Raw genomic sequence first — 24,750 nt, 5'->3', positions numbered from 1 at the left:
TCCTCCTAAGTAGCTGGGACTACAGGTGCCTGCAATGGCGCTTGTCTAATATTTTCTACTTTTAGTAGAGATGGGGTCTCATTCTAGCTCAGTCTGGTCTCAAACTTGGGAACGCAAGGGATCCTCTTGCGTGGGCCTCCCAGAGTGCTAGGATTACAGGTGTGAGCCACTGTGCCTGGCCTTGAAGTCTCTTCTTTATACAATGTATTTAGTTCAGAAAGGGTCAGATCAATCTAGATATTATTAAATAATCATCTGGCTCAGGGTTTTCCAACACTGCCATTACTGACATTTCGGATCGGATAATACTCTGTTGTAGGGGGCTGGCTGTCTTGTGTACGGCAGGATGTTTGGCAGTACCTCTCGCCTCTATCCACTAGATGCCAGTAGCACCTTCCCAGCCATGATAATCAAAATGTCTTTAGACTTGTCAAATGTCCCTGGGAACCAAAATTAGAATCTTTTTTTTTTTTTTTAGAGATAGAGTCTCACTTTATTGCTCTCGGTATAGTGCCATGCCATCACAGCTCACAGCAACCTCCAGCTCTTGGGCTTAAGTGATTCTCTTGCCTCAGCCTCCCGAGTAGCTAGGACTACAGGCACCCACCACAAGGCCCGGCTATTTTTTTATTGCAGTTTGGCTAGGGGCCAGGTTCGATATATGGGGTCGAACCCTCGGTATATGAGGCTGATGCCCTACTCACTGAGCCACAGGCGCCACCCCCCAAATTAGTCTTTTAATTGTCAATCTTAGCTCTGTAACTGGACCCAAGTCCTCTGGGATTCTTGCAATAACTCACTATAAAAAATCAAAATAAAATGATTTATTTTATTACAATAAAATTAAGATTTATCTCCCCTATTTTGATAAGCTCCTCAAAAGCACTGAAATTGAATTTAGTTGTATAGAAAAAAATTATTTAGGATTCACTAAGTATCAACACAGGAAACAGAAGTAAAAATTATTAAAAAATTTTGGGTTTTACCATACAAGCTTCTCTTGCTTGATATATTGATGGATCCTTTTCTAATATAGATTTATAATCTTCTAGGGCTTCATCTAGTTTGTCCGTTTTCTCATACAACTCCGCTCTCCTCAATATTGCTCTGATATAGTTAGGGTTTAACTGAATTGCTGTAAAAAGAGAAGAAATCATTGTTAACACAAAGAAAAAGACCTATATTATCTTTCGGCTATATCAAATTCCTTCATCAAGCATCCTTCAAGGGTGTGAAAGGAAGACTAGTTTGTCAAAGTCTGTATCTGAGGTTGGCAAACCGTTTCTATAAAGACCAAGAGAGTAAAGATTTTCGGCTTTGTGGACTGGACAGAATATCTCTGTCCTAACTACTCAACTATACTATAGTAGCACAAAAGCAGGCACAGACAATATGTAAACAAATAAGAGTGGCTGCGTTCCAATAAAACTTTACTTATGAACAATGAAATACGATTTTCACATTATCATGAGATATTAGTTTTTCTCATGACTTGATTTCTTTTCTTTTCTTAGAGACAGAGTCTCACTATGTTGTTCTGGGTAGAATGCCATGGCATTATAGCACACAGCAACCTCAAACTCTTGGGCTCAACGTGGTCCTCTTACCTCAGCCTTCGGAGTAGCTGGGACTACATGTGCCTGCCACAATGCCTGGCTATTTATAGAGATGGGGGTCTCACTTTTGCTCAGGCTGATCTTCAACTCCTGAGCTCAGGCAATCCACCCACCTCGGTCTCCCAGAGTGCTAGGATTACAGACGTGAGCCACTGCTGCTGGCCTCACGATTTGATTTCTAACCATTTAAAAATATAAAAACCATTCTCAACTTGCATGCTGTACAAAAACAGGTGGCAGGCTGGAATTGGCTTGTGGCTATACTTTGCCATACACTGGTCTACACTCCAGCTCCGGGTTTTGCCTACTTGTCCTTCACCCAGTCCAGAATATGCCGAAAACAGAGCTCAAGTGGACAGTAAGAGTAAGAGAATTTGAAAATATAAATTAAAGAGTTAAGGGAAAACAGTCTGGTGGCAGACTTTACCATTCTCTTTTTTTTCTAGGCCTTGAATACTAACCAAGAATAGTAAGAATACATTTCTACATAAATCTTCATTGTTCCTTCAAACTACCATTCCAGCACCATAAGGTAGCTGGTGCATAATACCCTTTCCTTATTTAGCAACAGTTGCCATTCTAATAATCCTTGCTGTGTTTTGGTTGAAGTATCCTGCATTTCTCCTAGTCCCTTCTGAGTTGATTCTTTTTCCATTAGAAAGCAATGTCCTGGTTCTAGAACTTTTTCTCTTCACATATCCTTAATTTTTAATCATTCATTTTTTTCACTACTTATTATATATATCTAATATAATAAATCTTTAGGTGATAGTGGCAAACAAGACAGACAGGTCCTTGTTTCCATGAAGCTTTATGCTACTCTATTAAGAGAGAGACAGACAGAAAATTGTGTATGTGATCCTCTATATAAATAAACCATACTAACTTCAGTGTAATTTGCCAATGGGTACACTGTAGAGTATCCATAACAACTATAGGAGTATTAGTTTAAGCATAGGAATATTAGTTTAAGCAAATCCAAAAACAAACTTGGAAAACACTTTCTGTCCTTTGCTCTCATTTTCTAAGCAAGGCTCTTCTTACCCTTAGGGCAACAGCTAGAAATGAACAGTTTCTCATGGTATACCATGGTCATCAAGCTCACAAGGCATTTTCTCACCATTCGGTTACACAGAAAGAAGCTCTGAAAATCAGCAGCTTGTTTCTAAATTTAAACTCTTTTAAGCCCACACATTTCACATCAAGGGAATAGGTTAAAAACCTTCTTCCAAACAAAACAGTACATTCAGAATTAGTTCCAGACCAAGACAGTAATAGACCAGAAGTAGTCTACTAGATTATAATGTAGTAACAGTTCCATTCAAATACTATAAAGAAATGCCAAGTATTAAAAGAAAGCCAGTAGAGAGGGTACCAAATTAATTAATGCAAGGGAAAAAATTTAAGTTTATGTGAGAGAGGACCTACACAACATGTAAGGAAGGGTCTCTTGGGTTCCCCCCCCCCCCTTTGGCCTGCTTGACATGCTACAGAGGGTTCTTATCAATTCTATGATTCTTTCAGAAAATATTATCCCAAGAAGGAAAAGTGAAAAAAATAAAAAAATGAGTAGCTAGAAAAATTCATGAGACAGAAGCTAAAAAGCTTCTGTACAGCTAAGGAGACAAAGACCAAAGCAAATAGACAACCTACCCAATGGGAAAGGATATTTGCATATTTTGAATCAGACAAAAGCTTAATACAACCTTCTCTAAAGAAGACAGACAAATGGCTAGCAAACATATGAAAAAATGCTCATCATCCCTAATTATTAGAGAAATGCAAATTAAAACCACCCTGAGATATCATCTAACCCCAGCAAGAATGGCCCATATCACAAAACCTCAAAACTGCAGATGCTGACACGGATGTGGAGAGAAAGGAACACTTTTACCCTGCTAGTGGGACTGCAAACTAATACAACTTTTTGGAAGGAAGTATGGAGAAACCTCAAAGAATTAACCTAGACCTCCTGTTTGATCCTGCAATCCCATTACTGGCCATCTATCCAGGAGGAAAAAAACCTTTTATTATAAAGACACTTGTACTAGACTCTTTATCGCAGCTCAATTTACAATCGCCAAAATGTGGAAACAGCCTAAATGCCCCTCAACCCAGGAATGGATTAGCAAGATGCAGTGTATACCATGGAATACTATTCAGCTATTAAAAACAAAATGGAGATTTGGGCAGCGCCTGTGGCTCAAAGGAGTAGGGCACTGGCCCCATATACGGGAGGTAGTGGGTTCAAACTCAGCCCCGGCCAAAAACTGCAAAAAAACCAAAAAACGTTATACACAGTCATAATAAATTGGAAAAATATATAAAAAAAAAAGAAAAGGAAAAAGATAAAATAAAAAAATGGAGATTTTGCAGCATTTGTAACCTGGATGGAGGCGGAACACAATATTCTTAGTGAAGCATCACAGGAATGGAGAAGCATGAATCCTATGTATTCAAATTCGATATGAGGACAATTAATGACAGGGTGGGGAGTAGGGGAAGGGGAGAGCACACAGAGAGTGAAGGAAGGAGGGGTGAGGGAAAGGAAGAAAAAAAAAAAGCAAAGAAAATAGTGACTAATTCTCACATAAGTTGGATTTAATTTTGACCAAAGTACATTATTTGAACAATAATTTTTAATTCAACATGTTAATATGTTGTTTAGGATATTGCATCCTCATTTATAAGTGAAATATGTTTATAATTTCCCTTTATAATAATATATTTTTCCAATTTTAATATCAGGTATATCCAGATGAAATAGAACGGATTTGAAGTATTTCTTCTTTTTCTACTGTCTATAAGATTTGGCATGATCTGTTTTTTCAAATTATCTTCTATTTTTATTTATAAATATTATTTGTCTATTTTTTGAGACTTTGGAAAAATGAAAAAAATTAAAAGCAAAACTGTGTTTTCCACAGGGTCTATAGGCATAGGATTGGGCCCAGCTTGCCATGAAAATCCTTAACAAACTTCCTTTCTCTTGCTAAAAAAAAGAAAAGAAAAATTCATGAGACTAATAAGATGCAAGGAAACGTGATTATGTGTGGTTTTCACACCAAATTTTGTTAGAAAGGAAGGAAAATTGGCCAATTAGGATATTTTTGGAAAATGATTTAAAAAAAACCCAAATAACAACAAAAGTGACCCTATATCTAAGGGTATTCCTATAAAAGTTGGTTGAATAAAAAGATCTTAAAGGAAATTCAATATCACATAGCAAAGGTTTGATTCATTGTGTGGAACCTGAAAGGGTATTTAAAATGATGGGAAGTAGGCTTGAAGACTTAGCAATATTACATCTGAAGAGACTACCAATTCATTAAGAGCAACAGTCCCTCACCATAGCTATTCTCTTCTCCAAACACACAGATCCAAACTTCCATGAGTTCTGTTGCCAAGGTAGCTTTGAATTTTTCTTCCCCATAATTATTAATATAGGAGAAACTGGTTGAAGTATTTACCCAAAAGCATTCTTACTGTAAGATGAAAACTATGCAGGGGTCCTTAAACTTTTTAAATAGGGGACCAGTTCACTGTCCCTCAGACTGTTGGAGGGCCGCACTATAGTTAAAAAAAAAAACTATGAACAAATTCCTACGCACAATGCACATATCTTATTTTGAAGTAAAAAAACAAAACAGGAACAAATACAATCACACCGCTGCATGTGGCCCGCGGGTCATAGTTTGAGGACCCCTGCATCTGAAGATACTGAATTCTTAAAGCTGCTGCTTCTTTTTTTTTTTTTTTTGGTAGAGACAAGAGTTTCACTCTATTGCCCTTGGTAGAGTGCCGTGGTGTCACACAGCTCACAGCAACCTCCAACTCCTGGGCTTAGGCGATTCTCTTGCCTCAGCCTCCGGAGTAGCTGGGACTACAGGCACCTGCCACAATGCCTGACTATTTTTTAGTTGCAGTTTGGCCAGGGCTGGGTTTGTACTAGCCACCCTTGGTATATGGGGCCCTACCCACTGAGCCACAGGCACCGCCCTTCTAAAGCTTCTTTAAAGGGCCCAGAGGAGGGTACACATGTGCACACCTGACCAAAAGCCCCTCTCTTTGTCTAGCTGAGATAATGCTCTTATATTTTAACATGTAGTAAGACAAAAAAAGTTGTACCTTTGTTGCAGTCTTTAATGGCCATCTCTTTCTTATCCTAAAGAGAAAAAAACATTAGTATGTGTTACCCTAGGATTTTTTTTAATTTTTGGAGACAGGATCTCACTCTGTCTCCTGGGCTTGAGTGCTATGGTGTCAGCCTAGTCACAGCAACCTCGAACTCCTGGGCTAAAGCAATCCTCCTGCCTCAGCCTCCCAAATAGCTGACAATACAGGTACTCCTCACAGTGCCTGGCTATAAGGGGAAGGGGTCTCGTTCTTGCTCAGGCTGGTCTCGAACTCCTGAGCTCAGGTGATCCACCCACCTCAGCTTCTCAGAGTGCTACGATTACAGGCGTGAGTCACTGCTCTGGCACAGTAAATACTTGTTTAAAAAAAAAAAAAAAGGGGGCGGCTCCTGTGGCTCAGTTGGCAAGGCGCCGGCCCCATATACCGAGGGTGGCAGGTTCAAACCCGGCCCCAGCTGAACTGCAACCAAAAATAGCTGGGCATTGTGGCGGGCGCCTGTAGTCCCAGCTACTCGGGAGGCTGAGGCAAGAGAATCGCTTAAGCCCAGGAGTTGGAGGTTGCTGTGAGCTGTGTGATGCCATGGCACTCTACTGAGGGCCATAAAGTGAGACTCTGTCTCTACAAAAAGAAAAAAAAAGAACTGGACTCCAGTCCCAGTTCCAACCCTAACTTTCTGTTTAACAATGGTTATACTACTTCCCCTAACTAGGGCTCAGTTCCTCATCTAAAAATTAGTAGTCTGGATTGAATAGCATAGAAGATATCTTCTAGTTTTTAAATGTCTATTTTCTCCAAATTAGAAGTTTTCTGCAATATTAAAAAATATTATTTCAAATAAATGTTCAACCATAATGCCTATGGTAGCAAATATTAAATATTTTACAGAATATGGAAGTGACATCAACAAAATTGCGTTTCAGGATTTAATCAAAATTACTTGCAGGATGGGAAGTGAATACTCACTGAGTATGGGGTATCTTTTTAGGGTGATGGCAAAGTTCTGGAACTAGATAGTAGTGATGATTGTGTAGCATTGTGAAGGTATTTAATGCCACTGAATTGTGTAGTCACACACCATGTAACCATGTTTCAGTCAACGAAGGACCATGTATATGAGAGTGATCCCCTAAGATTATGATGTAGCTAAAAAGTATTAAAAACCAGTGAGGTAACAGCCATCTAGCATCATAATGCAACACATTACTCATGTGTCCATGTGATGCTGGTGTAAACCGATTGTGCTATCAGTCACATGAAAGTATAACACACACAAATCATGTACACTACATAATACTTGATACTGATAACAACTGACTGTTACTAGTTTATGTATTTATTGCACTATACGCTTTATTTTTTTGAGAGAGAGTTCTACTCTGTTACCTTGGGTTGAGTGCTATGGTGTCATAGTTCACAGTAACCTCAAACTCTTGGGCTCATGCAATCCTCTTGCCTCAGCCTCCTAAGTAGCTGAGACTATAGGCACCAACCACAACATCCTGATAGTTTTTCTATTTTTATTAGAGACAGGGTCTGCAGCTCTTGCTCAGGATGGTCTCTTCCTAAGCTCAAGCAATCTACCTGCTTTGGGTTCCTAGAGTGCTAGGATTACAGGTGTGAGCCACCACACTCGGCCAATATTCTTTATTATATATATATTTTTTGAGACAGAGTTTCACTGTGTCACCTTTGGTAGAGTAATGTGGTGTCACAGCTCACAGCAACCTCAAACTCTTGGGCTTAAGCAATTCTCTTGCCTCAGCCTCCCAAGTTGCTCAGACTACAGACGCCCGCCACAATGCCCGGCTATTTTTTGGTTATAGTTGTCGTTGTTTAGCAGTCCCGGGCTGGGCTCGAACCTGCCAGCCTCCGTGTATGTGGCTGGCACCATACTCACTGACTTATAGGTGCCGAGCCTATACTCTTTATTGTTATTTTAGAGTATATTCAACTAAAAAGAAAAAAATTAACTGTTGGCCCAGCACAGTGGCTCAGCACTCTGGGAGGCTGAGGTGGGAGGATCACTTGAGCTCAGGATTAAGACCAACCTGACCAAGAGTGAGACCCTATCTTTACCAAAAATAGAGCTAGGCTGATGCCATGGCAGTCCAGCCTGGGCAACAGAGTTAAGACTGTCTCAAAAAGTTAACTACAAAATAGCCTCAGGCAGGTCCTATAAGAGGTATTTCAGGAGAAGGCATTGTTGTCATAGCAGACGACAGCTCTGTGTGTGTACTGTCCCTGGAGACCTTCCAGTAAGACAAGACAAGGAGGTGGAAGACAGTGATCTTGATGATCCTGGCCCTAGTAGGTCCAAACTGAAGTGTGTGTCTGTGTCTTAGTTTTTTTTTGTGTGTGTGTGTCTTAGTTTTTAACAAAGCAGTTTAAAAAATTAAAAAAAAAATTGAGAATAGAAAAAAGCTCATAGAATAAAGATATAAAGAAAACATTTTGGGATAGTTGTACAATGTGTTTTTGTTTTAAGTGAAGTGTTATTACAAATGAGTTAAAAGGTTAAAAAAATTATAAGGTAAAAATCTCTAGTATGCTAAGGTTAACTTGTTATTAAATAAAATTTGTTCAGGGCGGCGCCTGTGGCTCGGTGAGTGGGGCGCCGGCCCCATATGCCGCGGGTGGCGGGTTCAGGCCCAGCCCCGGCCAAACTGCAACAAAAAAATAGCCGGGCGTTGTGGCGGGTGCCTGTAGTCCCAGCTGCTCGGGAGGCTGAGGTAAGAGAATCGCATAAGCCCAAGAGTTAGAGGTTGCTGTGAGCCGTGTGACGCCACGGCACTCTACCCGAGGGTGGTACACTGAGACTCTGTCTCTACAAAAAAAAAAAAAAGAAAATTTGTTCAATAATTTTAGTGTAATCTAAGTGAACAGTGTATTTATAAAGTGTATGAGAGAATAGTAATGTCCTACGCCTCCACATTCACGTACTACTGACTCATGGACTAAGAGCAACCTCCAGTATAGGTGTGCCATTTTTTATCTTTTATACTGCATGTTTACTGTACCTTTTCTATGTTTAGATACACACATATTTATAGTTGATCACACTGTTCAGTACAGCAACATGGTGTACAGGTTTGTAGCCTAGGAGCAACACACTGTATCATATAACCTAGGTTTGTGTCAGGACACACTTTGATGTTTGCACAAGGATGAAATTGTCTAATAACACACTTCTTAAAACTATGCCTGTTGTTAAGCAATGCCTGACGATACTTTAAAATGGACAATTTTATGTCTATTTTAAAATAAACAAAGCAAAAAAGGTTCCAATGACAACTGGGAAACTCTATATTTTATCTCTTCCCATGTTCATCATAACAATTCAAATTATTAAAACCTCTAAGAAGTCCTACAGTAATCTGCATAAGTTATATGAAAACAAAATAGATTTGTCTTTTTGGATGAGGATGGGCATTTCTTCAACATATAAATCGAAGATACACAATTTCCTAAGTGTTTCCAAAATAGGAATAGATCTTTACAATTTATGTGTATACCCCATGTGGTGGTATTTCTTGTATGCCTTGAAGTGATTATTAAGTTGTAGTGCATCTTACCATCAATTGGCCTCTTCAAATCACAAATTATGGTATTTTATTATAGAATCCTTTGAGGCTCACAGTCTACTGACACCTCAGGGGCCCCAGGTGCTATCTGCTGCCTAGAGTGGTAGTCTCCGAATCAGAACTTATTTGTCGTCTTCTCATTTTCTTTTTAATTGTTGTCATCTTTTCATAATTTATTTTTTTTGATAGTTCACTTTATTGCCTGGAGACGTACTGGCACCCCAACCAAAGCAAGTGACATAGCCTCATGTGCTCCCCAAGAAACGTTGCCCTAAGATGGAAAAACTTCTTTCTTTGTGGACATGCCCCGGCTAGTAAGAACAATCAGTTAAATGTTCACAGAAAGGAAAGTTACCGGAGGGCTTCAAACGGTTGCAGGTGGGGGCTGGGCACCTGCAGAGGTTCTAGGAAAAGTGCTATGCTCTATTCTCCTTTTAGCAAACTATTCTTTCTTAAAGTTTTAGGGAACTAATCGGTCAAGAACAAGACAGCTAGAAGCCGTTGTGGTTAAGCCTTCAGCAAAGTGTTGAGCAAAGGGTCGATTTAGAACTAGCTATGTGTGTGTCTAGCAGAATATGTGCTGAACAAAGAACTTCTTAGCAGTCTTTATGATTTCTATACCTTTTTTTCTTTTGACTAGCACTGTTATAAAAACACCCAATAAATGTGGGAAGTCACCACAGGCCTGAGTAAGTCTTGGTCTCCCTTTCACAATAATCATTCTGTGTGCAGTGCTTATCTCTGAGTCTCTGAGCATCTAGTTCTGAGGACAACAGTTGCTCTTGGTAGAGTGCTATGGCATTGCAGCTCACAGCAACCTCCAACTCTTGGGCTCAAGCGATTCTCTTACCTCAGCTTCCTGAGTATCTGGGACTACAGGCGCCCGCCACAACGCCCGGCTACTTTCATAATTTTTATATAGACATTTGTCTATATAAAACAATGTACATAACATGTAAGGACAAAACAAATGCACATAATATAGAAAGATAAATCTATCTATACATATTAAAATAGGTCCCTGACACCTATTTTGCATTTAAGGGCACCTTTTATCCTGACTGTTGGACATTTCTTCCAATGTTCATACTTTCAAGAGAAATATCAGAATCTTGGGAATAACCCTAGGGCTTCAATCAGTATTTCCCTGTGCCTTTGAATCTTTATCTAGAATTCCAGAGGTCTAAAATAAGCATCGATAGCTATTCTAGGACATGCACTACTTGTCTCTTTGCTTCCTTAACCCGCCCTCGTTTTGAAAACTTTGCAAGCCTTCTTTCCATGAAAGTATTCACTCATCTACATTAATAAGGAATGTTAACAGTAATCTGACTCAAGTTAAAAGAAGTTATTTTTCTATCTCGTTGCACCCTTTATGTTAGGGAAATACATGGGCAGGAAAAGAGAGATAGCAACTGTAAGCCCCTAGATGCTAGTTTTGGGAGAGAAACTACCCTATGAGAACACTGCAAGTCTATGTGCATCTTAAAAAGCAAAGGTCAAAGATTCATACCTGTTTCATCCTTGCAGCAGCTCTATTTGAAAACAGAATAGATCTGTCTTTTTGGAAACAGGATGGGCACATCTCTAGGGCTCGACTATAACAACTTTCAGCTTCTATATAATCTGAGAATGATAAGATAGAGGATGAACAATCATTAAGATTTTACTCCTGATGGTATTATATTCCATATGATACCAGAATGCATACTTTGCTATTCATGGGACAAAGGTTTCAAATAAAAAGATGGTCACAGTCTATTAAATTCTGGGTAGTAAAAATCATTTCCTCCTTTCATCTCTCTCTGAACAGAGAGTGCTTGCTTGCGCCAATCTCATGAGGCATGTGTGATGAACTGACAGCTGAACATGTTGTTAGTGAAGAGCCCTTAAAGCTCAGGAATCCTACAATGCCCTAAATGTTCAGCTTTTATTTGGCTTAGCAATTTAGAAAGGCGTTTTTAATGGAGGTTAGGGAGCTAGACAGATGAAAGAAACTAAACTCTAGAATCCATGGTTTGAGATGAAGAAAAAAAATTCTATGTATGTATTTTCTTTTTTTTCTATATATTTTCATTAAGGCTGTTATTATGCTTTCATACAGTCAACTTGGCTAAAACTGCAGCTGTGAAGTATCTGGAGAGAAATATTTTGTGGAACTTAAAGCAACAAGGTAAAAATCAATTCAATTTAATTCAAGACTTTAAAAGAGACAATGGGGCGGCACCTGTGGCTCAAGGAGTAGGGCGCCAGCCCCATATACCAGAGGTGGTGGGTTCAAACCCAGCCTTGGCCAAAAACTGAAAAGAAAAAAAAACAACAAATAAATAAAAGAGACAATGGTGATAAAGTTATATATTCATTGTCATATGAAAAATTATGGTCAGGATACTAAGAGAAAATAGCCTACTTACTCCTTCTTGGGTTTAAAATAACAATAACATATGAAGAAATGTGCTTTTAAAATTAGAAGCATTAGTTCTGTTAGAAAAAAGGACATAATTACTAAACAAAGACATGACAAAAATATTAAAACCTGAAAATAGGGAAAAATGTTAACACTCCTTGATTTCTGAAGTATATACAGTTTGAAGTGTGAAAGAATACTATTATAAGACCAAATAGTTTCCTCAAATTCTTGGAAGAACTCCTGACTTATTTCTAAGTAAATTTAGAAAATGTGGAAGGACACAAAAGCCAAACATTTCCTTAAGGTATCTAAAGAAAAAGGCACATAGAAAAGTAACCCTTCTGGGCGGTGGCAGTGGCTTAGTGAGTAGGGCGCCAACCCCATATACCGAGGGTGGCAGGTTCGAACATGGCCCTGGCCAAACCGCAACAAAAAATAGCTGGGCACTGTGACAGGAGCCTGTAGTCCCAGCTACTCAGGAGGCTGAGGCAAGAGAATCACCTAAATCCAAGAGCTGGAGGTTGCTGTGAGCTGTGATGCCACCGCACTCTACTGAGGGCAACAAAGTAAGACTCTGTCTCTAAAAAAAAAATAAAAAAGATAAGTCACCCTTCCAAAGCAGTATGGACAAGTAAAAAAAAGGAGCAAGCGAAGAACAGGCAAAGTGCTCCCCTAGGCCAGGTGCAGTGGTCGGCCTCGCTATTATAGTATTGCAGCAAGTGAGAAAACGGGGATCCCGCTTTTACAGCAATTTGGCAAAATGTCTCATAAAATATACAAGGATAGTGTTTCCAAAGCAATAGCTGAGAATTTACCCCCAATTTCTGGATTAATAGATGGTGATTTTCAGAAAAGAAAAACTATGCCTGTGCCAAGAAACATATGGTTAACTGGTCACAGTAAGCTGAGAACAATTTGGCCTGGTAAAAAACCTAAAATTCCAAGATGTTGAGAAGCAACATTATATTGTTGAGTAGCTTGGGTTTGCTAGTTGTTTCCAAGTGTTCTTTAGTACTTCTTCACAGACTCTAAAACTGGATGAGGAGTCAAGACGAGCAGATGTCAGTCCTGAAACAGTTATCTTACCTCCTTTCTTAAACTGCTCATTTCCTTCCTCCTTTAGTTTAGTACTCTCTTCTCTTCTTTTCTAAAAGAGACCAGAGAATTATATAATTTCTTATAATACTATAAATGAACTTTCTCTACACACAAGTCTATTCAATAGGCAGCAACCTGGCTTTTAAAAACTGGATTAGTTAAAGAAAAAAAAAAACTGGGTAAGTTTTACCTAAACCTCAGACAGTGAGAGTGGGAAAACAGATGTCCCTCTGGCTAATTATCAATTGTATTTTTGTTGTTTACGACACAAAACCTAGGATTCTTGGAATGTTCTTTGCTATCTATGTTTATATCTTTTGCATGGAATGGTAATTCAGGTATCATTTAATTTCTATTCACTCAGTAACATTGCCACTGGTTTTCATACCAGCGTAAATTTAAATTCTAGATATTACATGATCTTGGACAAGTTTCAAAATCTTTCTAAGACTTAGTTTCTTCATCTAAAAAATGAATCTTTAATTAGTTCAGTGGACAAATGTTTTTGGATTAATGTGATAACATATGTAAAGCTACCAATACAGTGATTAGTAAGGACTCAATAAATAATAAGCTATTACTTTTCTGTAAAATAAGTAATTAAATACTATATGAAGGAGGCATAAAGAACAGTGAGAGAATGCATTAGGGAAAACAAGCCATGTCTTCAAGGTTAGGGCAGTATGCTGTTAGCAGGCTAACATAAAGAAATTTGAAGAAGCCTAAATAGCTTCTTCCAACTCAGAAATTCACACCCACCAAACACAAAGGCAGAGAGAAAGTTATCCTGCAAAGCAAAGACCACACTTGCTAAATCTAAGCACGCTTTCTTCCTAACATCTTTTTTTTTTTTTTTTTTGTAGAGACAGAGTCTCACTTTATGGCCCTCGGTAGAGTGCCGTGGCCTCACACAGCTCACAGCAACCTCCAACTCCTGGGCTTAAGCGATTCTCCTGCCTCAGCCTCCCGAGTAGCTGGGACCACAGGCGCCCGCCACAACGCCCGGCTATTTTTTGGTTGCAGTTTGGCCGGGGCCGGGTCTGAACCCGCCACCCTCGGTATATGGGGCCGGCGCCTTACCGACTGAGCCACAGGCGCCACCCTCTTCCTAACATCTTAACAACATGGCTGGCACAAGCTAAACTGGCAGAAGATACTTTTTTTTTTTTTTTTAAACAGATAGTCCCCTCTAATCGCTCTCTTCCTCCTTTTCCTTTCCTTTCCTTTTTTTAATTTTTAAAGAGAGAGGGTCCTGTTACATTGCCTGGCTATTGGTAATGTACCATAACCTTGAACTCCTGGGCTACAGTGATCTTCCCTTTCCTTTGTTATTGAAGCTTCTGACTAAATAAAAACTTTAAAGGGAGTTAATATAGTTATCAGGGTATTTCATACATAAGAGAAGATTAGTGCCTAAACAGTTGGTATTCTTAATGTTAGAAACCAAAGCAAAAATATTATTTTTCTTTTTTTTTTTTTTTTTTTTTTTTTTTTTTTTATTGTTGGGGATTCATTGAGGGTACAATAAGCCAGTTACACTGATTGCAATTGTTAGGTAAAGTCCCTCTTGCAATCATGTCTTGCCCCCATAAAGTGTGACACACACTAAGGCCCCACCCTCCTCCCTCCATCCCTCTTTCTGCTTCCCCCCCCATAAACTTAATTGTCATTAATTGTCCTCATATCAAGATTGAGTACATAGGATTCATGCTTCTCCATTCTTGTGATGCTTTACTAAGAATAATGTCTTCCACTTCCATCCAGGTTAATACGAAGGATGTAAAGTCTCCATTTTTTTTAATAGCTGAATAGTATTCCATGGTATACATATACCACAGCTTGTTAATCCATTCCTGGGTTGGTGGGCATTTAGGCTGTTTCCACATTTTGGCAATGGTAAATTGAGCTGCCATAAAGAGTCTAGTACAAGTGTCCTTATGATAAAAGGATTTTTTTCCTTCTGGGTAGATGCCCAGTAATGGGATTGCAGGATCGAATGGGAGGTCTAGGTTGAGTGCTTTGAGGTTTCTCCATACTTCCTTCCAGAAAGGTTGTACTAGTTTGCAGTCCCACCAGCAGTGTAAAAGTGTTCCCTTCTCTCCACATCCACGCCAGCATCTGCAGTTTTGAGATTTTGTGATGTGGGCCATTCTCACTGGGGTTAGATGATATCTGAGGGTTGTTTTGATTTGCATTTCTCTAATATATAGAGATGATGAACATTTTTTCATATGTTTGTTAGCCATTCGTCTGTCATCTTTAGAGAAAGTTCTATTCATGTCTCTTGCCCATTGATATAAGGGATTGTTGGCTTTTTTCATGTGGATTAATTTGAGTTCTCTATAGATCCTGGTTATCAAGCTTTTGTCTGATTGAAAATATGCAAATATCCTTTCCCATTGTGTAGGTTGTCTCTTTGCTTTGGTTATTGTGTCCTTAGCTGTACAGAAGCTTTTCAGTTTAATGAAGTCCCATTTGTTTATTTTTGATGTTGTTGCAATTGCCATGGCAGTCTTCTTCATGAAGTCTTCCCCCAGGCCAATATCTTCCAGTGTTTTTCCTATGCTTTCTTTGAGGATTTTTATTGTTTCATGCCTTAAATTTAAGTCCTTTATCCATCTTGAATCAATTTTTGTGAGTGGGGAAAGGTGTGGGTCCAGTTTCAGTCTTTTACATGTAGACATCCAGTTCTCCCAACACCATTTATTGAATAGGGAGTCTTTCCCCCAAGGTATGTTCTTGTTTGGTTTATCAAAGATTAGGTGGTTGTAAGATGTTAGTTTCATTTCTTGGTGTTCAATTCGATTCCAAGTGTCTATGTCTCTGTTTTTGTGCCAGTACCATACTGTCTTGACCACTATGGCTTTGTAGTACAGACTAAAATCTGGTATACTGACGCCCCCAGCTTTATTTTTGTTACTAAGAACTGCCTTAGCTATACGGGGTTTTTTCCGGTTCCATACAAAACGCAGAATCATTTTTTCCAAATCTTGAAAGTACAATGTAGATACTTTGATAGGAATGGCATTGAATAGGTAGATAGCTTTGGGAAGTATAGACATTTTAACAATGTTGATTCTTCCCATCCATGAGCATGGTATGTTCTTCCATTTGTTAATATCCTCTGCTATTTCCTTTCTGAGGATTTCATAGTTTTCTTTATAGAGGTCCTTCACCTCCTTCGTTAGGTATATTCCTAGGTATTTCATTTTCTTTGAAACTATGGTGAAGGGAGTTGTGTCCTTAATTAGCTTCTCATCTTGACTGTTATTGGTGTATACAAAAGCTACTGACTTGTGGACATTGATTTTATATCCTGAAACATGACTGTATTTTTTGATGACTTCTAGGAGTCTTGTGGTTGAGTCTTTGGGGTTCTCTAAGTATAAGATCATGTCGTCAGCAAAGAGGGAGAGTTTGACCTCCTCTGCTCCCATTTGGATTCCCTTTATTTCCTTGTCTTGCCTAATTGTATTGGCTAGAACTTCCAGCACTACGTTGAATAGTAAAGGTGACAGAGGACAACCTTGTCTGGTTCCAGTTCTAAGAGGAAAAGCTTTCAGTTTTACTCCATTCAGTAAAATATTGGCTGTGGGTTTGTCATAGATAGCTTCAATCAGTTTTAGAAATGTGCCACCTATGCCTATACTCTTCAGAGTTCTAATTAGAAAAGGATGCTGGATTTTATCAAATGCTTTTTCTGCATCTATTGAGAGGATCATGTGATCTTTATTTTTGCCTCTGTTAATATGGTGGATAACGTTTATAGACTTGCGTATGTTAAACCAGCCTTGCATCCCTGGGATGAAGCCTACTTGATCATGATGAATGACTTTTTTGATGATAAGCTGTAGTCTATTGGCGAGGATTTTGTTGAGAATTTTTGCGTCTATGTTCATGAGTGAGATTGGTCTGAAATTCTCCTTTTTGTTTGGGTCTTTTCCTGGTTTTGGTATCAGGGTGATGTTTGCTTCATAGAATGTGTTGGGGAAGATTCCTTCTTCCTCAGTTTTTTGGAATAATTTCTGCAGTACAGGAATAAGCTCTTCCTTGAAGGTTTGATAGAATTCTGGAGTGAAGCCATCTGGACCAGGGCATTTTTTAGTTGGAAGCTTTTTTATTGTTTCTTTGATCTCAGTGCTTGAAATTGGTCTGTTCAGGAGGTCTATTTCTTCCTGGCTAAGTCTAGGGAGAGGGTGTGATTCCAAATATTGATCCATTTCCTTCACATTGTCAAATTTCTGGGCATAGAGTTTCTGGTAGTATTCAGAGATGATCTCTTGTATCTCTGTGGGATCAGTTGTTATTTCCCCTTTATCGTTTCTGATTGAGGTTATTAGAGATTTTACTTTTCTATTTCTAGTTAGTCTGGCTAATGGTTTATCTATTTTATTTATTTTTTCAAAAAACCAACTCCTTGTTTCATTAATTTTCTGAATGATTCTTTTGTTTTCAATTTCATTGATCTCTGATTTGATTTTGGATATTTCTTTTCTTCTACTGAGTTTAGGCTTAGATTGTTCTTCTTTTTCCAATTCCATAAGATCTCTTGTGAGATTGTTGATATGCTCTCTTTCTGTTTTTCGAATGTAGGCATCTAAAGCGATGAATTTTCCTCTCAAAACTGCTTTTGCAGTATCCCACAGGTTTTGGTAGCTTGTGTCTTCATTGTTGTTATGCTCAAGGAAGTTAATGATTTCCTGTTTTATTTCTTCCTTCACCCATCTGTTATTCAACAGAAGATTGTTTAATTTCCATGCCTTTGGGTGGGCTTGAGCATTTTTGTTAGAGTTGAGTTCCACCTTTAGTGCCTTATGGTCTGAAAAGATACAAGGTAAAATTTCAATTCTTCTGATTCTGTTGATATTTGTTTTGTGTCCCAGGATATGATCAATTTTGGAGAATGTTCCATGGGGTGATGAGAAGAATGTATATTCTTTATCTTTGGGGTGGAGTGTTCTATATGCATCTATCAAGCATAGTTGTTCTAGGGTCTCATTTAAATCTCTTACATCTTTGTTTAATTTCTGTTTAGAGGATCTGTCCAGCTCTGTAAGAGGTGTGTTAAAGTCCCCTGTTATGATGGTATTATCAGATATCATATTGCTCAGACTGAGTAAGGTCTGCTTCAAGAATCTGGGAGCATTTAAATTGGGTGCATAAATATTTAGAATTGAAATGTCTTCTTGTTGTAGTTTTCCCTTGACCAATATAAAGTGACCATCTTTGTCTTTTTTGACTTTAGTTGCTTTAAATCCACATGTATCTGAAAATAAGATTGCAACTCCTCTTTTCTTCTGAATTCCGTTTGCCTGAAAAATTGTCTTCCAACCCTTGACTCGGAGCTTTAATTTGTCTTTTGAGGCCAGGTGTGTTTCTTGCAGACAGCAAATGGATGGCTTGTGTTTTTTAATCCAGTCAGCCAATCTATGTCTCTTCAGTGGGGAATTCAAGCCATTAACATTTATTGAGATAATTGATAAGTGTGGTAGTATTCTATTCGTCTTATTTGGTGAGAGTCCATTGCTTAATTTTATCTTTTGCATCAGTGTGGAGGTTAGGTTTTGTCCTTTGATTTCTGAGTTCTTACTTTGCTGCTGATCCATTGTGGTGGTCAGTGTGCAGAACAGGTTGAAGTATTTCCTGTAGAGCTGGTCTTGTTGTGGCGAATTTCCTCAATGTTTGTATATCCGTAAATGATTTGATTTCTCCGTCAATTCTGAAGCTTAGCTTAGCAGGGTACAGAATTCTGGGCTGAAAATTGTTCTGTTTAAGTAGATTAAAGGTAGATGACCATTGTCTTCTTGCTTGGAAAGTTTCATTAGAGAAGTCTGCGGTCACTCTGATGGATTTGCCCCTGTAGGTCAACTGGCGCTTACTCCTGGCAGCTTGCAGAATCTTTTCTTTGGTCTTGACTTTGGACAGGTTCATCACAATGTGTCTTGGAGAAGCTCGGTTAGAGTTGAGGCGACCTGGGGTCCGATATCCCTCTGAAAGCAGTGTGTCAGACTCTTTGGTGATGTTTGGGAAATTTTCTTTTATAATATTCTCTAGTATGGCTTCCATTCCTCTGGGGCATTCTTCTTCCCCTTCTGGAATTCCTATAACTCGTATGTTGGAACGCTTCATAAAGTCCCATAATTCTGACAGTGAACGTTCTGCTTTCTCTCTCTTCTTTTCTGCCTCTTTTACTGTCTGAGTTATCTCAAGAACTTTGTCTTCTACCTCTGAAATTCTTTCTTCTGCATGGTCTAACCTGTTGCTGATACTTTCCATTGTATCTTTAAGTTCCCTAATTGACTGTTTCAGTTCCTTCAGGTCTGCTATATCCTTTTTATATTCTTCATATCGTTCATCTCTTATTTGATTCTGTTTTTGGATTTCCTTTTGGTTATTTTCCACTTTATTAGCAATTTCCTTCATTGTTTCCATCATTTCTTTCATTGTTTTCAACATGTGTATTCTAAATTCCCTTTCTGTCATTCCTAACATTTCTATACTGGTGGAATCATCTGCAGTAGCTACCTCATGGTCCCTTGGTGGGGTTGTTCTAGACTGGTTCTTCATGTTGCCTGGAGTTTTCTGCTGATTCTTCCTCATGAGTGATTTCTTTTATCTGTTTCCTTGCCCTAATTTTCCTTTCACTTCCTCTTGCTCTTTAAGTTCTTGTGCCTGTGGACTAAGGGTTATAGGACCAGAAGGGTGAGAAGGTTGAAGAGCAAAAAAAGGGGATGAAAGAAAGGAGGACCGAGTGATAAGAAAAAAAGAAAGATAGAGAAAGGAGAGGGGGTGGGTATAAGGAATATTGACAAAAAGAAGAGAGGCACAGAAAGAGGGAGACAGGGCAGTATAGGTGTACAGTAGGGTACTTTGACACAACCTTAAAAAACCCCCACCTTCTGGGGGTGCCCAGTTGCGTGGTTCTCTTGAGGTCAGCAGCTCTTTGCTAACCTGATCAGACACAGTACCCCACCTCCACCAAGTAGAGAGGAAAGACAAAAATGCTTTAAATCAAACCAAAAGAAGCAAACAGAAAACTTTACGGGGATAAAATTGGGTGAAAAACCAAATTATATCGGTAGAAACACTAGCAAAAATGAAGTTGAAGTTATTAAAAAAGGCAGCAATGGGAAATTATAATTAAACTAGGAAAATTGAGAAAGAAAAAGGGATCTGTGTGGAAAAGATTGAAATTAAAAAAACAAAAGAACATCAGCAACGTCAAAATAAACAAACAAAAAAAACAACCAAACCAAAAAAAAAAAGAAGAAAAAAATACACAACCAAAAACAAAGCAGTTTGTATATGTTATTGAATATTGTCTGGGCAACACGTGGTCTTCTGGGGTATGAGATGTTAGTCACAGTTCTGATACGACTGGAGGCTGCTGATTTCTCAAACCCCAGCAGGTAGACACCCTAAATCTCTCTTCAGCCTACTTAAAAGGCACTTTGAACTTGTAAACTTGCTGAGCAGAAGCTTTCCCAGCTTTCTCGCTGGAATCGCTGCTGAAGTGGCTATGCACTTACTCAGTGTGCCAAAACCGATCTCACTCTGCCCCTGAGGGTTAGGGCTGCAAGATGGCTCAGACCCCACCCTTAGGCTACTTGGTTGCTGGGTTACCAGCTCCCACCCGTTTCTAGCTCTGCGACCCTGAGGGCAGAGCTTGCCGGGGCAGATCACTGACAATGGATCCGTGTGACCCACCGCCAAACACTATCAGCTCCGTCTGGCTCAGTGGCTCAGACTGGGGCCCTAGACAACGGCCAAAGTTCTCCGCACTCCCGCTCAGGCCTTCCCCAAGGCAGTTCAACTCAGTGCCAAGTCCAAGGACATCAAAACAGTTCACAGGTAAGGCCTTTCTGGTTTGCAGTCTCGCTGCTACTGAACTTACAGTTGTGGGCGGGTTTAGACGGATCGAACACACGCGACCACTTGCCGGCTTTCCACTGTTTTAGTCCTCCTCTTGGGGTCCAGAAGTCTCTCGCTGACTCCCTGTTTTCTCTCAATTTCCTGCAAACACCTTGGCTGCAGCTCCGCGCAGATCACCACCTCTGGGGCAGGTGAAATTGTCTCCGCCTTCCACGCCAGACTTCTGGAACCCAAAGAGCCCGGATTACAGCATCCAGGGCCTCAGGCCTCGCTGCCCCTTCCCCATCACAGAGTCGAGGATTCTCACTGCTTTCTGAGCTTCCCGCGGCGCAGTGACCCAAAAATATTATTTTTCTTGAGAAGATTTGTAAATATGTTATTGATGAGATCAAAGTGTTTCCCAAATGCCTTATTAATATACTCTAGATGAAACAGTGCACTTAATGAATCTCAGTAAAGAAATTAAAAGCTGGGCGGCGCCTGTGGTTCAGTCGGTAAGGCGCCGGCCCCATATACCGAGGATGGTGGGTTCAAACCCGGCCCCTGCCAAACTGCAACCAAAAAATAGCTAGGCGTTGTGGCGGGCACCTGTAGTCCCAGCTACTCGGGAGGCTGAGGCAAGAGAATTGCTTAAGCCCAGGAGTTGGAGTTTGCTGTGAGCTGTGTGAGGCCACGGCACTCTACCGAGGGCCATAAAGTGAGACTCTGTCTCTACAAAAAAAAAAAAAAAAAAAAAAGAAATTAAAAGGTAAGTATAAACTAAATCTAACTTTTATGGCATCTGTAAAATAGCAGATACATATAACAGATATAAATCATAATTCATTTACGATATAATATATGAGGAAGGGCTATTCTAAGGAAATTAAGAAAAAATAAAACAGGTAGTGGTGATGATGGGAATCAAAATAGAAGAATGTGGCCATATTTGCCTAGAACTACCCATAAGAGAGGTGCTCGGATTGTAACCGTCCCTACTGCATTGTTTAGGGTTTTGGAAAGCAAGCAAATGACTTAAGTAAACAATTTTAGGGTTTTGGAAAGCAAGCAAATGACTTAAGTAAACAAAGTTATTAGAAAGTTATCAGGGGTCACAGAATCAAATGAGAGGCTTAAAGACCAGGCAAACAGGTGGAACTCCAGGCAGCTCTTTTAGGCCAAGAAGCAGAAAGTATGAGTGCCTTTTACTGAGAGTCTATCCACGACAGTGCTGCAATGGTAGCAAATAAATTCTAACCATTCCCTTTTCTTTGTTTCACTTGATCTAGATGGATCTTCATTTGGAAATACCCAAAGCATAGGTCACATGATTTGGCTGTCAGCTAATGGAGGAACAGGGGCTACTGCCACTCAAGAAGATTACAACACAGGAGAATTCCTCCAAACAAGAACAGGGTTGGAGGCCAGGTGCGGTGGTTCATGTCTGTGATCCTAGCACTCTGGGAGGCTGAGGTGGGTGGACTGCCTAAGCGCATGGATTTGAGACCAGCCTGAGCCAGAGCAAGACCCTGTCTCTAAAAATAGCTGGGCATTGTGGTGGGCCCCAATAGTCCCAGCTACTTGGGAGGCTGAGGAAAGAGAATTGCTGGAGCCCAGGAGTTTGAGGTTGCTGCGAGCTATGACGCCATGGCACTCTACCGAGTGTGACAAAGTAAGACTGTTTCAAAAGAGAAAAAAAAGAAGGGGGTTGGATACTGTAGAGTTAGGAAAACAGAACAAATCCAGTTAAGTTACTTGAAAAATGGAAATTCTTTAGAGAAGGGCAAGTCATCAAGTTATGAGAGCTTACTACTCATCTTTAAGAACTTTCTATTTCCTTTGCTTTTCTCAAAGTAACTTTCTGATCCATCATCTATTCTTCAGAGTCATCTCATCTGTCGCTCTATGAACAGATGAATCACTCAGACTGTCAGATCAGGCTCTTGTGAAGTGTGTGTACAAGAGAGAAAGTGTGTGTTTTAGGAGACCAGTCATTCTTTGGTAAATTTATAACATCAGGTTCCCAGTGGGCAAAGCCTAAACCTAAAGTACACTCAGAAAGGAATTACTGATAAGGGGCAGCCAGCTGGAGAAAAGTGCACCATGTCTTTTTAACTGGGAGGACTAAAGTTGAACTAGCAAAGTGAAGGGCTCCAGAATGGAATTCTGAAGTTAATTATTCTCAGGAAGGCATCTTATTATTTTGGCTGATAAAACACAACACACTGGCCCATTAAAGCAGTAAATCCTGGGAAAGAGCAGCTTCTTCCCTCTCCACAGATTGTATAAATTGAGGATTAATGCAATTATCAATATTATGTTGAACATCTCCTTGGAAACAACTAAAAATAGCACCTGATAGAGAAAGTTGAACTATTTTCCAGAGGTGTCAAGAGCTCTGTATCTGGTCCCAGTACAAAGACTGGAGTTTATTCTGCAGCCTGAATATACCGTTTCTCCAAAGGGTGACATGCATGCTGGATAATGTTAGTGAAACTCAAGGACAGAGTCTACAGTGTATAGGTCTTTGCATGCTAAGTGCCAGGAGCATTCACACACATAGAGCTGCTTGTGCTCATATTCTGCAGCATTATCAGAGGCAAATCTTTCCAGGTTTTGTTGCATGAACAGAAGCTTATAGCATGGTTAGAAGGCCTCTCACGCACCTCCACAATGCCTTTTAACACGTTCCAGAGAGGCCTCACAGGGAAACAACTGCTTCTGAATTACACTTCCACAGAAATGACATCCAAAAAATTTTACAGGGTTCTACTTAGTATTCCTCCCCATCATGGGAAACTCGGGGGGACACGATGACATTATTCTGCATTGAAAGTCATTATAGAAACTGCCAGGGAAACCCCCAAATAGACAATGCTCTTTACAAAATTTATTTCAACAGTTACTACTTCAACTGCAAACTTCTCAGCTTGGCATTCAACATTTAGTACAATCCACACCAGTACAGCATCTCACTGCTTAAAATCTGCTGTCCCACACATTAGCCCATTTGCTTTTCAACACAATTCTGAGAAGTAAGCATGGAGGTCTTTACCCATTTTACTGAGAAAGTCAAGATTCAGAAATCTCTTGTTCTTTATAGTAAGTACATTAAGCTTCTGTTTGAACCTACCTAACCTATCTCACATTACTACTCAACACAAGGTACGCCTTCTAGACAGTCTCATCTTATTACTGTCTCTCAAAACTTACCATGCTTATTCTTCATTCCATTGTTTGTTCATGCATCCCCACCTTGGAATGCTTTTCCTTAGAATAATGCTTCCATATCCTCCACCCAACTCCCCATACAAAATTTTCTTTATGTTTCAAAGTTTAGTACAAACCATATTTCCTCCCCAGGGCCACCTTTAACTTCCTTTCCCACAGGATCTTTCATTAAATGCAAACTGTACATACTGCTCCTAATCTGAGAATTCAATTCTGCCTTACAGATTTAAAAAAAAATATAAGAAAAATAAAAGCTGGCTGGGCGCCTGTGGCTCAAGCGGCTAAGGTGCCAGCCACATACACCAGAGCTGGTGGGTTCAAATCCAGCCTGGGCCCGCCAAACAACAATGACAAATACAACTAAAAAATAGCCGGGCATTGTGGCGGGCGCCTGTAGTCCCAGCTACTTGGGAGGCTGAGGCAGGAGAGTCGCTTGAGCCCAGGAACTGGAGATTGCTGTGAGCTATGATGCCATGGCATCCTACCCAGGGCGACAGCTTGAGGCTCTGTATCAAAAACAAAACAAACAAAACAAACAAACAAACAAACAAAAAAGAACAATAAAAGCATTGCAAAAAGTTTGGAATGTTACTTACTGCTTAAATGGTTTCATGGATTGTGGAATGCTTTTAAGCTCCCTGAGCAAAAGAGGCTCTTCTTTTCTACTATGTTCCAGGTACTGAGTTCCCCAGGATTTCCTGCTCAGGCCTTCTTTAGCACACATCCAGGTTAAGCATGGGCCTTTCACTTAGATCTGTCCTTCCAAGAGTGACCTTTGTTGCAAGTTTACATAATATTCCAGGTGCAATATTTTGTACTTTGCCTG

The 24,750-nt window shown here is 39.7% G+C and overlaps 1 protein-coding gene across 3 annotated transcripts in view; it reads right to left on the bottom strand.

The window, feature by feature from the left end:
• Positions 1-24,750, bottom strand: part of TTC1 (tetratricopeptide repeat domain 1) — a 60,532-nt gene that overhangs the window by 18,712 nt on the left and 17,070 nt on the right. For all 3 annotated transcript variants that reach the window (XM_053566176.1, XM_053566177.1, XM_053566175.1), the window contains exons 3-6: positions 12,831-12,891; positions 10,848-10,960; positions 5,745-5,781; positions 987-1,135 (exon numbers count right to left, since the gene is read on the bottom strand). In XM_053566176.1, coding sequence (XP_053422151.1) covers positions 987-1,135; positions 5,745-5,781; positions 10,848-10,960; positions 12,831-12,891 — 360 coding nt within the window. The remainder of the gene's footprint in view (positions 1-986; positions 1,136-5,744; positions 5,782-10,847; positions 10,961-12,830; positions 12,892-24,750) is intronic.

This window comes from Nycticebus coucang, chromosome 17 (assembly GCF_027406575.1).
Source record: "Nycticebus coucang isolate mNycCou1 chromosome 17, mNycCou1.pri, whole genome shotgun sequence".
Taxonomy (NCBI): domain Eukaryota; kingdom Metazoa; phylum Chordata; class Mammalia; order Primates; family Lorisidae; genus Nycticebus; species Nycticebus coucang.
This window is presented reverse-complemented; position numbering and strand designations above follow the sequence as displayed.